Source organism: Nerophis ophidion, linkage group LG03 (genome assembly GCF_033978795.1).
Source record: "Nerophis ophidion isolate RoL-2023_Sa linkage group LG03, RoL_Noph_v1.0, whole genome shotgun sequence".
Classification (NCBI taxonomy): domain Eukaryota; kingdom Metazoa; phylum Chordata; class Actinopteri; order Syngnathiformes; family Syngnathidae; genus Nerophis; species Nerophis ophidion.
In genome coordinates this window covers 77,895,120-77,911,718 of record NC_084613.1, presented here as the reverse complement: position 1 = coordinate 77,911,718, position 16,599 = coordinate 77,895,120, and the positions used below count along the sequence as shown (strand labels likewise).

Here is a 16,599-nt window from a genome sequence, read left to right as displayed (position 1 = left end):
GGACCCTCACACTATTAACTAGAGCCACTACGGACTGGACTCTCACACTATTAACTAGATCCACTATGGACTGGACTCTCACAATCTAACTAGATCCACTATGGACTGGACTCTCGCACTATTAACTAGATCCACTATGGACTGGACTCTCACACTATTAACTAGATCCACTATGGACTGGACTCTCTCACTATGTCCTAGATCCACTATGGACTGGATTCTCACACTATTAACTAGATCCACTATGGACTGGACTCTCGCACTATTAACTAGATCCACTATGGACTGGACTCTCACACTATTAACTAGATCCACTATGGACTCGACTCTCACACTATTAACTGATCCATTATAGACTGGACCCTCACACTATTAACTAGAGCCACTACGGACTGGACTCTCACACTATTAACTAGATCCACTATGGACTGGACTCTCACAATCTAACTAGATCCACTATGGACTGGACTCTCGCACTATTAACTAGATCCACTATGGACTGGACTCTCACACTATTAACTAGATCCACTATGGACTAGACTCTCACACTATTAACTGATCCACTATAGACTGGACCCTCACACTATTAACTAGAGCCACTACGGACTGGACTCTCACACTATTAACTAGATCCACTATGGACTGGACTCTCACAATCTAACTAGATCCACTATGGACTGGACTCTCACACTATTAACTAGATCCACTATGGACTGGACTCCCACACTATTAACTAGATCCGCTACGGACTGGACTCTCACACTATTAACTAGATCCACTATGGACTGGACTCTCACACTATTAACTAGAGCCACTGTGGACTGGACTCTCACACTATTAACTAGAGCCACTATGGAATGGACTCTCACACTATTAACTAAATCCACTATGGAGTGTACTCTCACACTATTGACTTGATCCACTATGGACTGGACTCTCACACTATTAACTAGATCCACTATGGACTGGACTCTCACACTATTAACTAGATCCACTATGGACTGGACTCCTACACTATTAACTAGATCCACTATGGACTGGACTCTCACACTATTAACTGGATCCACTACGGACTGGACTCTCACACTATTAACTAGATCCACTATGGACTGGACTCCCACACTATTAACTAGATCCACTATGGACTGGACTCTCACACTATTAACTGGATCCACTACGGACTGGACTCTCACACTATTAACTAGATCCACTATGGACTGGACTCTCACACTATTAACTAGATCCACTATGGACTGGACTCCTACACTATTAACTAGATCCACTATGGACTGGACTCTCACACTATTAACTGGATCCACTACGGACTGGACTCTCACACTATTAACTAGATCCACTATGGACTGGACTCCCACACTATTAACTAGATCCACTATGGACTGGACTCTCACACTATTAACTGGATCCATTACGGACTGGACTCTCACACTATTAACTAGATCCACTATGGACTGGACTCTTACACTATTAACTAGATCCACTATGGACTGGACTCTCACACTATTAACTGGATCCACTACGAATTGGACTCTCACACTATTAACTGGATCCACTACAAATTGGACTCTCACACTATTAACTAGATCCACTATGGACTGGACTCTCACACTATTAACTAGATCCACTACAGACTGGACTCTCACACTATTAACTAGATCCACTATGGACTGGACTCTCACACTATTAACTAGAGCCACCATGGACTAGACTCTCACACTATTAACTAGATCCACTATGTACTGGACTCTCACACTATTAACTAGGGCCACTATGGACTGGACTCACACTATTAACTAGATCCACTATGTAGTGGACTCTCACACTACTAACCAGAGCCACTATGGACTGGACTCTCACACTATTAACTAGATCCACTATGGACTGGACTCTCACACTATTAACTAGAGCCACTGTGGACTGGACTCTCACACTATTAACTAGAGCCACTATGGAATGGACTCTCACACTATTAACTAAATCCACTATGGAGTGTACTCTCACACTATTGACTTGATCCACTATGGACTGGACTCTCACACTATTAACTAGATCCACTATGGACTGGACTCTCACACTATTAACTAGATCCACTATGGACTGGACTCCCACACTATTAACAAATCCACCATGGACTGGACTCTCACAATCTAACTAGATCCACTATGGACTGGACTCTCACACTATTAACTAGATCCACTATGGACTGGACTCCCACACTATTAACTAGATCCACTACGGACTGGACTCTCACACTATTAACTAGATCCACTATGGACTGGACTCTCACACTATTAACTAGAGCCACTATGGACTGGACTCTCACACTATTTCCTAGATCCACTATGGACTGTACTCTCACACTATTAACTAGATCCACTATGGACTGGACTGTCACACTATTAACTAGAGCCACTAAGGACTGGACTCTCTCACTATTTCCTAGATCCACTATGGACTGGATTCTCACACTATTAACTAGATCCACTATGAACTGGACTCTCGCACTATTAACTAGATCCACTACGGACTGGACTCTCACACTATTAACTAGAGCCACTATGGACTAGACTCTCACACTATTAACTAGATCCACTATGGACTCGACTCTCACACTATTAACTGATCCGCTATAGACTGGACCCTCACACTATTAACTAGAGCCACTACGGACTGGACTCTCACACTATTAACCAGAGCCACTATGGACCGGACTCTCACACTATTAACTTGGTCCACTCCACATCCATTGCACCAGTCGCCCAGGGGAGAGTCGCACATCTGCGGTCCCCTATTATTCGGTGCACCTTTTGTATGAAAACAGACCTGACGAGACCCTTTCATCGGCAGTGCGCCTTACAATCCGATGCGGCCTATGGTCTGAAAAATACGGTAACTACCTTTATTTAACGAGCATGTTTTTTTTGGAGTGGAAACGATAGAGGTACAATCCTAGAAAAATATATTTTTCAGCTTTTATGTATTTTTGAATGAAAACTTGAAGTCAAAAATGTCATGCTTGACTGTATATTGATTAAAAAATTACATGGCAGAAGTTTGCATTTTAGAAATCATACAATATTTTGAAACAAAAAGCTAAAGCGCTTTATGTTTTGCATTTTATACCGTTCCAGTATCCACTTTGATTTTGGAGTATTGATACATCCCTATAAGTGAGCATCACTATTTTCTTGTATAAGCCTACTTACGGTTGGGGTTTTGTTTGGTTGAAAGGTAGCGGTTGGCTCTTGCTGTACTTCTCTGTGACCATCTCCAGTAGGCGTCTGTAGTGCTCCTTGTCATTCTGCTTTATGGCCTGCAGGTTAAAAGACACAAGCTACTTGTCAACTCTAACACAGAATTTCCAACTGGATGCAGAACGGCGGCTGATCAAAATTGCCACGTAACAGTGCGGCAATCCACACCACCATTCTGTTGTGGGGCGGAATAGCGCAGACATTTACGCGTAACCACTCCCGTTTTCCCGGTCCCCGTATCAGCTGGTATGTTACAAAGGCCCCCGTATCCCCATATAGCTTCCCGGGATTCCGCTATATATCAGTCTTAAATTTTAGACCTACGGAATCAGCATGGCCACATTCAATTGTGTCAACGAGGTGAAATTACGTCTAAAAACCTTTGACAAGTTGACTTCATGTCAGTCCCCACTAGGGTTGTTAACGGTAAACCGATGTAACCGGATATTCGGTTTGAGAAGTGGCCGGTTCAGTTGTGAATCTTTAAGTTAATCGAGTGTAGACACATAAAATGGTAAATAAATGGTAAATGGTTGTACCTGTATAGCGGTTTTCTACCCCTTTTTAAGGAGCCCAAAGCGCTTTGACCGTATTTCCACATTCACACACACATTCACACACTGATGGCGGGAGATGCCATGCAAGGCGCTAACAATCAGGAGCAAGGGTGAAGTGTCTTGCCCAAGGACACAACAACAAAGGGGTTATCGCGGCAAAGTTATAAGCAGTTGATGGTTTTTGACTCTAAAACATTACGAGCCAGGGTTGTCTGTGAAAAGAGTCACATTCTGTCTATGTTACTTATGTAACTTGAGAAGAGAACATGGTCCAGGTCTCAAGTGAGACTAGCAATCAAAAGACAGTTTATCTTTAAGCGAGAGTCACGGCTGCCTGATAAATAATTACCCACAAAATACCCAAGGTCAGCAAGGCAGACTGTCAATATTCTAACATCCTAAGGAATTGCGCCTGTGACAGATTGCCAGCTTGTCCGCGTTCTGTAGAAATCCGGGGTTCGTGCCATTTTAACAAAAACATTAAAAAAAACTTTTTTTTTTGTACTTAAATCCAACAATATCGCGGCTTACCTTTTCCACGGTGAGGCTGGACTTGTAGCAGCGGCTGTGTCCAAAGCCATTGCAAGTCTGGTCAGAGCTGGGCATTCCCATGCTAACAGTAGGCCGTGAAGGCAGCAGCTGCAAGGGGCCTCTCCTCTCTTTGTCGAGGAGCCCAGAAGAGGTCCCACTGCGAAAACCGAAAATACTGTGGTTAATGAGGGTATTCGTTCAAAAGGATTTATCCTGCAAATTTCAGGGGGTTGTAACAATTATGTTTCATTTCATTTTTTATTTATTTCATTCATAAAAAAACAAACAAAGGAATAAAATAAAAATCAACATATTTAAGTAAACATGAATGAAAAGGAGCAGAAAGAAGTTAAAAACGTATATCTGCCTCCGATTTTCAATGGGGACTACAAAGTCATGTTTTCATTTTACAACAATTGAACCAACAATGAAGAAATAATTATTCTGAGTCATATCTTTTCATCATCATAATTTTTACATTTTTTGGAACACCGAAAGAGATGTACATTTTTTTTATTCCACTGTCAAGTTTGTTCCATAAACTAACACCTCTGATTGAAATACTTATTTCCATTATCACTGTCCTAAATGTAGATTTATTCAAGATCTCAGTTCCTTTCAGACTATAATTACTTTCTCTTTTTACAAATCTGTTTCGAACATTTGGTAGAATTGTTGCATGTGATTTTTAGGATATTGTACTCTGCCAGGTCATGAATTTTTAATAAGTTTAACTGTTTGAATATTGGATTTGTGGGTTCTCAGTATTAATTTCTAGTAATGATTCCTATGGTTATTTTCAGCATAAGGAAGATTGGATTTGAATATGTTTTACAGGTAATTCAATAAAGTATGTTAGATATGGAACAATCAGTGAGTTATAAAAATATACAATGCTTTTTTATTTAGAAATTCCCTCACATTGTGTTAAATAGCAATACTTTTAGATACTTTAGCCTTTGTATCATTCATATATGATTTCCATGACAAATGTTCATCAATCATAACATCCAAAAACTTGATCTGTTGTGTTCTTTGAATCTCTACTACTTTGACATATAATGAGCAATCCACACTTTCCTACTACTGCAAAAATCATAAATTTCATTTTACTAGCATTCAAGGACAATCTATTTAAATCAAACCAACTTTAAATTTTGAAGAATTCCTTTTCAACCACCTCTAACACAGCTGTAATATTTTGTCTTGAATAAAATACGGTTGTGTGGTCCGCAAATAAAATACACTTGAACAGTTTGTAAACCATGGTAATAACATTGACGTACATGAGAAACAGTGTTGGTCGGAGGACTGTTCGTGTTCTTATGTAAAATATTGTTCATTATCATTAGTCAGTTGTAATAAAAAACAATACATACAACTTTAAAATGTTACCTAAAGATCTGACCGTTAAATTAGTGTACACAAAAAATTAAATGTACTGTATTTATATACTGAGGGTTTCCCCTACATGTAATTGATTGTGGCGCAGAAGACTGTGTGATCCTGGGAGTATACTTTATCAGTATCATGCTATAAAAATATTTGTATGACAAAATGTGCTTCATTTAGCCATTATCCCTGACTTCCTAATTTAGATTTTTTTTCTAAATCAGCACAAATTGTTTTAATATTTTTTGTTTTGTAGGTTAAAGTGTTTTATATATTGTGCTCCTGAGTTAATGTTGCTGATCAACTTGAATGTATTACTGTCTATTGAGTTAATCTAACTTATTTTTCAGTATCAAATGGTTTAAGTCCCTCAAAAAATGTTTATGGTTTAAATAAATATATATACTTTTTCAAGTTCAGGCAAATTGATGCACCTATTATTTTCTGTTAAGGATTAAAAACAATGTTCAAGTTATTGTTGTCAGCTGAATCATATTTATTTTATGTTAGTGAGAACATGCAGAGGTGTTTTTATAACAGTTTTATAGACAAATGATACTATTTATAGTAGCGGCCATGAGTGGGGAGCACAAAATGTTTTCCAGTTCATTGAGGGGGAATAACATAAAAAAATTATGCACTGGTTTAAAATCAAAACAAAAATGTATGTTAATTAATTTAATGAAAATATCATTTCATTTATTGGTACAATACATAATTGGATTTTTTCAAGTCAAAACATAATTTTCTTCCATAGATGTATCGATTAGTGCATTAGAGGGATCTGCACTTTTTAAAAAAAAGTTTTTTAACAATCATTTGCAATATTTCTGTAAGACAAGAACATATTTTTCTTTTTTATGCATTCAAACTAGCAAATAAATGCTAGTCTGCTTACAATGGAGCCTATTGGAGTCGCTCAATAAAGCACTCTAAAACACATCCAAACACCAACATCGAGGTTTTAAAGACACATAAGTACATATGTAATGTAGTAACAGGCACCTTTTTAATTAGGGATGTATATCAATAAGATTTTATCGGTATACCCTTATTGAAATTTCTTATCGATAACAGCATTCATCCGCAGCAAATGTGATTGTAGAAATAAATGTGAAAAATTAGCATTCATATCAGCACAAGGTAAACCATAACCATAACACCTCAAACATTATGTATTTCAACGTCTCAGAAAAGAGAAGTATTATATCAATACCATTTTTTTTAACTGCACTTTTTGGGGGAATTTTGTCTATTGTTCCCAATACTTTAAGGAAGAAGAGGAAGTTTTTTTGCATTGTAACTTGTAAAAATCGGTCTGTTTTAAATGGCTTGCAATGCAGCTAATGGGAGCAATCCATTCTACCTCTAAATCACTTTAGAAACGCATTAAAATAACGTCAAAATACTTAATTTACGTTCCATAACCTTAATAATAACCAAACTGTAGTAACATTGATATTGTAGGAGCGAACACTGAGGAACTCTTTTTGTAGCATAGTAACACATCAGCAACCTTCGGCAAGAGATAGTGTGGAAATCATAGTCACAAATCAATGTGCACGCCTATGATGAATCAACCACTCCGGATTTAATAACACAAAGAAAAAAAACATGACTTAACCAACGCACGTCAGGTCAACCAGGCCAGATTTATTTAATAAAATGTTCCATAACAAGCGTAGATGTTATTATTTTTTGGAGGGTGGGGAAGAAATTCCTTGAAAAATACTCTCGCATATTTGGACTTTTGGAGCAGAAGAGGTTTTTAAATATCAAACCGCTTGCCTGAATTTCCTCAATAAAGGAGGTGAGGAGCTCTGAAAATGATTCTGCACCGATCTCTCAAGCCCTGGTTTATCTGTGGACGATGGAGGGGAAAAACAAGGATTAGGATGAACACAAATGGAATATTAGGCATAAAGAGGCAGTTTTTTTTTTGTAGTAACAGTACAGTAACAGGTGCCTTTACAAACCCATTCTCCAGTCAATGCTTGTCAGCCATGGGGTGTGCAGCTCATCGATTCCCAGTGTAACAGACTGGATCAAAAGAAAAATACCAAATTCATCTTCATAGTCAAATCATGGTAGGTTAGCTGAATTGCAAAAGCGTACACCCGAATAAGTTTTTCAACTTGTTTAAGTCGGGGTCCACGTTAATCAATTCATGGTACAAATATATACTATCAGCATAATACAGTAATCACACAAGTTAATCATCATAGTATATACATTGAATTATTTACAATCCGGGGGGTGGGATGAAGAGCTTTGGTTGATATCAGTACTTCAGTCATCAACAATTGCATCAACAGAGAAATGGAGATTGAAACAGTGTAGGTCTTATTTAGTAGGATATGTACAGCGAGCAAAGAACATAGTGAGTTCACATAGCATAAGAACAAGTATATACATTAGAAATACATTTGATTATTTACATTAGGTTATTTACAATCCGGGGAGATGGGATGTGAATGGAGGAGGATTAGTAAAGGGTTGAAGTATCCTGGAGGTGTTGTGGTGCATGCATGTTTAGTAGATGGCAGTATTGTCCTGTTTAAGAGTGTCACATGCTGTTTACGGCAGACGAACTGCCTTACGGTCGACGTAGACGAGGAGGATATTAGTAAAGGGTTGAAGTTGCCTAGAGGTGTTGTTTCTAGAGCGGTTTTGAAGGAGGATAGAGATGCACTTACTTTTACACCTGTTGGGAGTGCATTCCACATTGATGTGGCATAGAAAGAGAATTAGTTAAGACTTTTGTTGGATCGGAATCTGGGTTTAACGTGGTTTGTGGAGCACACCCTGGTGTTGTGGTTATGGCGGTCATAACCTAATGTATACAATCAAATGTATTTCTAATGTATATACTTGTTCTTATGCTATCTGAACTCACTATGTTCTCTGCTGGCTGTACATATCCTACTAAGTAAGGAAGTAGTTTGACATGTACTTTGGTATCAGGGAGGTGTAGCGGATTTTATAGACTAGGCTCAGTGCAAGTCGTTTTACTCTGTCCTCCACCCTGAGCCAGCCCACTTTGGAGAAGTGGGTTGGAGTGAGGTGTGATCTGGGTGGAGGTCTAAAAGTAACCGGACTAGCTTGTTCTGGGATATTTGGAGTCTAGATTTGAGGGTTTTGGAGGTGATGGGGTACCAGGAGGTGCAAGCGTAATCGAAAAAGGGTTGAATGAGTTCCCGCTAGAATCCTCAAGGTGTTTTTGTTGACCGGAGAGGAGATTCTGTAGATAACAACGTCACCCACTTTAATAGTGAAGTCACTGACTTTAAGGTTGATGTGGGACCCAAATAGGATGGATTCCGTTTTACCTAAGTGTATAGATAGCTTGTCGTCAGCGAGCCAGGTGCAAATATTAAGGAGTTCAGCACTGAGGATTTGTTCCACCTGTGACTTGTCCTTGCCGGATACAAGCAGGGCCGAGTCATCCGCAAACAGGAACAATTCACAGTGGCATGCTGATGGCATGTCATTTACGTATATTAGGAACAGTAAAGGTCCTAGTATACTGCCTTGGGGGACTCCACAGCTTACTGAGAGGGGAGGGGACATGGTGACGTTCACCTCTACCACCTGTTTCCTCCCCTCCAAGTAAAATCCAGCTCGATGAAGTTTTGTCGAATCCGATTGCTCTGAGCTTATCCAACAGTATAGCGTGGTTAACGGTGTCAAAGGCCTTCTGAATGTCCAGCATGACCATGCCGCAGTATTTGCCTGTGTCCACCTCATGTTTTATGTGGTCGGTCAGATAGAGAAGGCATGTGTCAGTGGAGTGGTTAGTTCTGAAGTGTGTCCAGCATTTTGGCCTGTACTGTACATATATACATATTTAATGTTTATTGGTCTGTTTATTGATCAATTGGATGCAATGTGCAATGCTACATATTTGTTTACAGAAGTATTTCATTCAAGCAGACGTATTTCCTCCCAAAGGAAGCTCTTAATTTAGTTCTTTGAAAATGATTGCATAAAAAGGTACAATTTATATCTAGTCTAAAAAAGAACATAATTCAAATTAGGATTTTGTTAAGAGGAAGATAGTCAGCTGGAGGCGTGTCTTAATGAAATTAAACAATGGATGTCCGCTAACTTTTTGCAACTCAACGCCAAAAAAACGGAAATGCTGATTATCGGTCCTGCTAGACACCGACCTCTATTTAATAATACAACTCTAACATTTGACAACCAAACAATTAAACAAGGCGACACTGTAAAGAATCTGGATATTTTCTTTGACCCAACTCTCTCCTTTGAGTCACACATTAAAAGCGTCACTAAAACAGCCTTCTTTCATCTCCGTAATATCGCTAAAATTCGCTCCATTTTGTCCACTAAAGAGGCTGAGATCATTATCCATGCGTTAGTTACGTCTCGCCTCGATTACTGTGACGTATTATTTTCGGGTCTCCCAATTAAAAGATTACAGTTGGTACAAAATGCGGCTGCTAGACTTTTGACAAGAACAAGAAAGTTTGACCACATTACGCCTGTACTGGCTCACCTGCACTGGCTTCCTGTGCACTTAAGATGTGATTTTAAGGTTTTACTACTTACGTATAAAATATTACACGGTCTAGCTCCATCCTATCTTGCCGATTGTATTGTACCATATGTCCCAGCAAGAAATCTGCGTTCAAAGGACTCCGGCTTATTAGTGATTCCCAGAGCCCAAAAAAAGTCTGCGGGCTATAGAGCGTTTTCATTTCGGGCTCCAGTACTCTGGAATGCCCTCCCAGTAACAGTTCGAGATGTGGGCCTACCGAGGATGTCGTAGTGGTTCGTGTTGTGGTTTGTGCAGCCCTTTGAGACACTAGTGATTTAGGGCTATATAAGTAAACATTGATTGATTGATTGATTGATTGATTTCAAACTACTAGTTTTTGATCAAATAAAATACAAACTTGTTTCGAATTATCGCCACAATTTGTATTTATTGGTTTCTTTAGAAAGTAGGGGAAAATATTGTAAATCAATTTTTTGAGGAAAGAAATTAGAGATTTTATTTTTAAGTCATATCGCCCAGGCCTAGTAAGAACGCCGAGTGCCAGCTCAATTTACAGAAACCAGCAGGTTCCTCAACATGTGTGTCATCAAATATACCAGTCATAGGACATCGGTTAACCTCTTGCACTAAAACTCAAACCTCAAACGTTGCCTGTATATAAAGGTTTCATCACATTGACAATTTGACCCTGAAAGAGATTTACATTATTTCCTATGGGGAAATTGTTCCACCAAGTTCACTGTATATGACACTTAGTTGGGAAGTCATGTTCGTATGGGGAGAAAAAAACAGCGTTCTAAATTCAGCAAACTTCAGGAGCAAAATTCCTCAACCTTATGTGATATTTAGAGTAGGACTTTTAAAATAAAACAAGGAAAGAATGACTGCAAAAAAAAAATAGTGCATTCAAAATGACAAACCCAAACTGAATTTTGTATCCAACTGAAAAATGCACAGATTAATGGCAAACCTGTGTGTCATCATATTGTTCGTGCTTGTCGAAGTCTGTGGATAGCAGCGGTCTGTGCACTCGGAACAGACTTGTCACTCTAGCCACGGTGTTCTTCACAAAACTTATCACATCTGGGGAAAACAGAAAGCATCAGCCATTACTATTTAGAGTAAATTTTGGGCAAAGTTTTATTTTGATATTACAGTGTGTGTGTGTATGAGTGAGCATACCTCCTCTTCGTCTTTTCACCTCTATCTGGTCACTCTGACTAAGACTGTCTGCTGCATCAACACTGTAGAACAAGCATGTCACATAAGCCTTTACTGTACTTTTACTTGATACAACTGTAACTGTATTGCTTTCGCCTTGTATCTTGTGTTGTGAGCAGCAAGTGTCTCAAAGGAAATATTTTTAATCTGGGTTTTTTTTTTATATCAAGCACAGAAAACCTTTCCTCCATAGAAGATAACAAGATCCCTGAAATATTTATTTTCTGGAGCATACAGTCATGGTCAAAAGTTTACATACACTTGTAAAGAACATAATGTCAGAGCTGTTTTGAGTTTCTAATTATTTCTACAACTCTTATTTTTTTGTGATATAGTGATTGAAGCACATACTTTTTAGTCACAAAAAACATTCATGAAGTTTTTTTTTTTTATGAATTTATTATGGGTCTACTGAAAATGTGATCAAATCTGCTGGGTCAAAAGTATACATAAAGAAATGTTAAAGGCCTACCGAAATGAAATGTTCTTATTTAAACGGGGATAGCAGGTCCATTCTATGTGTCATACTTGATCATTTCGCAATATTGCCATATTTTTGCTGAAAGGATTTAGTAGAGAACATCCACGATAAAGTTCGCAACTTTCGGTGTTAAAAGAAAAGCCCTGCCTCTACCGGAAGTCGCAGATGATGACGTCACATGTTGAAGGCTCCTCATGTATTCACATTGATTTTAATGGGAGCCTCCAACAAAAACAGCTATTGAGAGCGAGAAAACGACAATTTCCCCATTAATTTGAGCGAGGATGAAAGATTCGTGTTTGAGGATATTGATAGCGACGGACTAGAAAAACAAAAAAAAAAGAAGTTAAAAACCCCAAAAAAAATGCGATTGCAATCGCGTTGCATTGAGACGGATTCATAAATTTTTAGAGACATTTACTAGGATATTTCTAGGAAACCCCTTATATTTCTATTGTGTTGCTAGTGTTTTAGTGAGTTTAACAGTACCTGATAGTTGGAAGTGTACGTCCAAGTCGACGGCAGCTACACGGGAGGCACAAGCTCAGCTGATATCCGGTAAGAGGCGACTTTTTAACCAAAATTTTCTCACCGAAACCTGCTGGTTGACATCCGGTTGGGATCCATGTTTGCTGTGATCCATAGTAAAGTTTCACGTCCGTGAATTTTAAACAAGGAATCACCGTGTGTTTGTGTGGCTAAAGGCTAAAGCTTCCCAACTCCATCTTTCTACTTTGACTTTTCCAATATTAATTGAACAAATTGCAAAAGATTCAGCAACACAGATCTCCAAAATACTGTGTAAGTATGCCATTAAAGCAGACGACTTTTAGTTTAGTGTACGCAGTGCTCATATTCATAACAGCCCGTGACGTCACGCGTACACGTCATCATTACGCGACGTTTTCAAGAAAAAAGTCCCAGGAAATTTAAAATTGCAATTTAGTAAACTAAAAAGGCTGTATTGGCATGTGTTGCAAAGTTAATATTTCATCATTGATATATAAACTATCAGACTGCGTGGTGGGTAGTAGTGGGTTTCAGTAGGCCTTTAATATTTGGTTACATGTCCCTTGGCAAGTTTCACTACAATAATGCGCTTTTGGTAGCCATCCACAAGCTTCTGGTTGAATTTTTGACCACTTCTCTTGACAAAATTGGTGCAGTTCAGCTATATTTGTTGGTTTTCTGACACAGACTTGTTTCTTCAGCAATGTCCACACGTCAGGACTTTGGGAAGGCCATTCTAAAACCTTAATTGTAGCCTGATTTAGCCATTCCTTTACCACTTTTGACGTGTGTTTGGGGTCATTGTCCTGTTGGAACACCTAACTGCGCCCAAGACCCAACATCCGGGCTGATGATTTTAGGTTGTCCTGAAAAATTTGGAGGTAATCCTCCTTTTAAATTGTCCTATTTAGTCTCGGTAAAGCACCAGTTCTATTGGCAACAAAACAGGCCAAGAGCATAATACTACCACCACCATGCTTGATGGTAGGTATGGTATTGTTTGGCCACAATACCAAGGACTATGTTTGGTGGAGAAAAGGTGAGGCCTTTAATCCCAGGCACACTATGCTTACATCAAGCAAGAATGGGAAAGAATTCCACCTGAAAAGCTTCAAAAATTGGTCTCCTCATTTCCCAAACATTTACTGAGTGTTGTTAAAAGGAAAGACCATGTAACACAGTGGTAAAAATTCTAAGTTAATGATGAGGTGGCAACTTGTCCAGGGTGTACGCCGCCTTCCGCCCAATTGTAGCTGAGATAGGCACCGGCGCCCCCCGCGGCCCCAACGGGAATAAGCGGTAGGAAATGGACGGATGGATGATTATGTATAGGGACGGTATAGCTCGGTTGGTAGAGTGGACGTGCCAGCAACTCGAGGGTTCCGGGTTCGACCCCCGCTTCCGCCATCATTCACCGTCGTTGTGTCCTTGGGCGAGAAACTTTACCCACACTGGTTTAAATGTAACTTAGATATTAGGTTTCACTATGTAAAAGCGCCTTGAGTCACTAGAGAAAAGTGCTATATAAATATCATTCACTTCCCTTCACTATTTGTCCCCCCAATTTTTTTTCTAAGCTCGAATATTAAATATCTTGTCTTTGAAGTGTATTCAATTCCATATAAGTTGAAAGGGATTTGCAAATCATTGTATTTTCTTTTTTATTTACGATTTACACAAGGTGCCAACTTCACTGGTTTTGGGGTTTGTCTTTCCAGGCGTTCACGGGCCACATCTGGCCCCGGGGCCCCTAAATTTTATATCGGTGGACTGAAGGAATTACGGTAATTTGAAATGTTGCGTTTCCAATGTAATGTGTGCTCAATCTACGATAGTTACTGGGGCTGCAAATCTTTGGGTGTCCCACGATTCGATTCAATATCGATTCTTGGGGTCACGATTCGATTATATATAGATTTTTTCGATTCAACGCGATTCTCGATTCAAAAACGATATTTTTCCTATTCAACACGATTCTGTATTCATTCAATACATAGGATTTCAGCAGGATCTACCCCAGTTTGCTGACATGCTAGCAGAGTAGTAGATTTTTTTAAGAAAGCTTTTATAATTGTGAAGGACAATGTTTTATCAACTGATTGCAATAATGTAAATTTGTTTTGACTATTAAACGAACCAAAAATATGACTTACCGTATTTCCTTGAATTGCCGCAGGGCATATAGTATGCGCCTGCCTTGAATTACTGCCGGGTCAAACTCCCTTCGCAAAATAATTAGCGCATGCTTAGTATTACCGCCTGGTCAAAGCCGTGACGTCACGAGTGACACTTCCCCTGTCATCATTTTCAAAATGGAGGCTGATTTCAATACCGGTAATTTGAAATTGCATGAAGGGAAGAATATTAGATTAGATTAGATAGTACTTTATTTATTCCGTCAGGAGAGTTCCTTCAGGAAAATTACAATTTTCAGCACAATCCCATTCAAGATCAGACAAACATTACAGGGAGACAGAACAGGATCGCTGACGGGTCTGCCGGTCTTTCATCCTCGCTCAAATTAATGGGTAATTGTCGTTTTCTCGGTCTGAATAGCTGTTTTTGTTGGAGGCTCCCATTAAAATAAATGTGAATATATGAGGAGCCATCAACATGTGACGTCATCGTCTCCGACTTCCGGTAGAGGCAGGGCTTTTCTCTTAACACCGAAAGTTGCGAACTTTATCGTGGATGTTCTCTACTAAATCCTTTCAGCAAAAATATGGCAATATCGCGAAATGATCAAGTATGACACATAGAATGGACCTGCAGACCTATTAAGAGCTATTCAGTAGGATTTAAGGTCCAAGCTTACATCAAACTCAAATTTTTACTGCATGCCTTTGGTCAGTGCCGGAGTGAGAAGAGGTTCTCAAAAAAATTAGCGCATGCTTACTTTTACCGCATGTGGTTTTAGATTAATTAGCGCCCCGGCGGTAATTGAAGGAAATAAGGTATTTTATCTTTGTGAAAACATTGGACACAGTGTGTTGTCAAGCTTATGAGATGCGATGCAAGTGTAAGCCACCGTGACACTATAGTTATTTTTTTAATGTATTTTTTTATAAATGTCAAATGATAATGTCAGTGAGGGATTTTGAATCACTGCCATGCTAAAGTTATAACTAATATTGAAAGTATTCATTTTTGTGTCACTATTTTTGGTTTGTTCTGTGTTGTGTTTGTGTCTCCTCAATTGCTCTGTTTATTGCAGTTCTGAGTGTTGCTGGGTCATGTTTGGTTTTGGAATAGGATTGCATTGTTATGGTATTGCTGTGTAGTGATTTGTTGGCTTGATTAAAAAAATAAATAAAGAAAAATAATCGAGTTAAAAAAAAAAAAGAGAATTGATTCGTATTCGAATCGATTTTTTCCCACACCCCTAATAGTTACTGTAGCAGTGTAATACACCTAATAAGCTTTGTTAACGACTAATATACGATGCTCTAGCTCTGCTACGTGACTCAAAACAGCACATTAAGTTACAATGTGAGTTTTAATTGTGACTTTTTCAAATGTAGTTAATAAAAAAGGAGTGTTTTGGAGCACAAACCTCTGGTAGTTCCGTTTAACTGGTCGCCCGTGGCCCTCACGCCGCCTTACCCTGGCGCCACTCGCTTGCTCCTCGTTAGTTTCTTGCTTTTGCCCTGCGTCGGGCTCAAACAACGACGAGATTCTGTCTAATATCCATCCGTACATCCCAGACAAATACACACAAAATGCAAAGAGGTCCTCTAAGCGGGCCAGGACCGGTTTACACATGTGCCAAACTAACAATGAATGTCAACAACAGCGGCCTGTCAAAAGCAAACCCAGCTAGCGTTAGCATCATTTCGATAGCTACGTCATGTAGTGTTGTTTAATTCAGTGGACTGGATGTGCACGGGTGGGCGGGGTTTAAAGTCCAACACATCGGATTTTCCATTGAGACGTACAGCGCTGTGTACAAATATAAAACGAGCGAACCCAAAGATGAGCCTCTACATGACGCCGGCAGCACAAAAGCGGCTGATTGGCCGAGCCCGAAACCCTTTTCCTAGTTACGTAACGGTTAGCAACAACGTTACATAAACAGTTAAAGTTAAAGTACCAATGATTGTCACACACATACTA

General features: G+C 39.2%; 1 protein-coding gene across 1 annotated transcript in view; it reads right to left on the bottom strand.

The window, feature by feature from the left end:
- Nucleotides 1-16,335, bottom strand: part of senp2 (SUMO specific peptidase 2) — a 30,479-nt gene extending 14,144 nt beyond the window's left edge. Inside the window, exons 1-7 of the mRNA XM_061896127.1 lie at nt 16,040-16,335; nt 11,457-11,518; nt 11,245-11,357; nt 7,729-7,792; nt 7,541-7,613; nt 4,361-4,517; nt 3,225-3,331 (exon numbers count right to left, since the gene is read on the bottom strand). Coding sequence (XP_061752111.1) covers nt 3,225-3,331; nt 4,361-4,517; nt 7,541-7,613; nt 7,729-7,792; nt 11,245-11,357; nt 11,457-11,518; nt 16,040-16,248 — 785 coding nt within the window. The 5' untranslated portion in view covers nt 16,249-16,335. The remainder of the gene's footprint in view (nt 1-3,224; nt 3,332-4,360; nt 4,518-7,540; nt 7,614-7,728; nt 7,793-11,244; nt 11,358-11,456; nt 11,519-16,039) is intronic.
- Nucleotides 16,336-16,599: the final 264 nt, after the last annotated feature.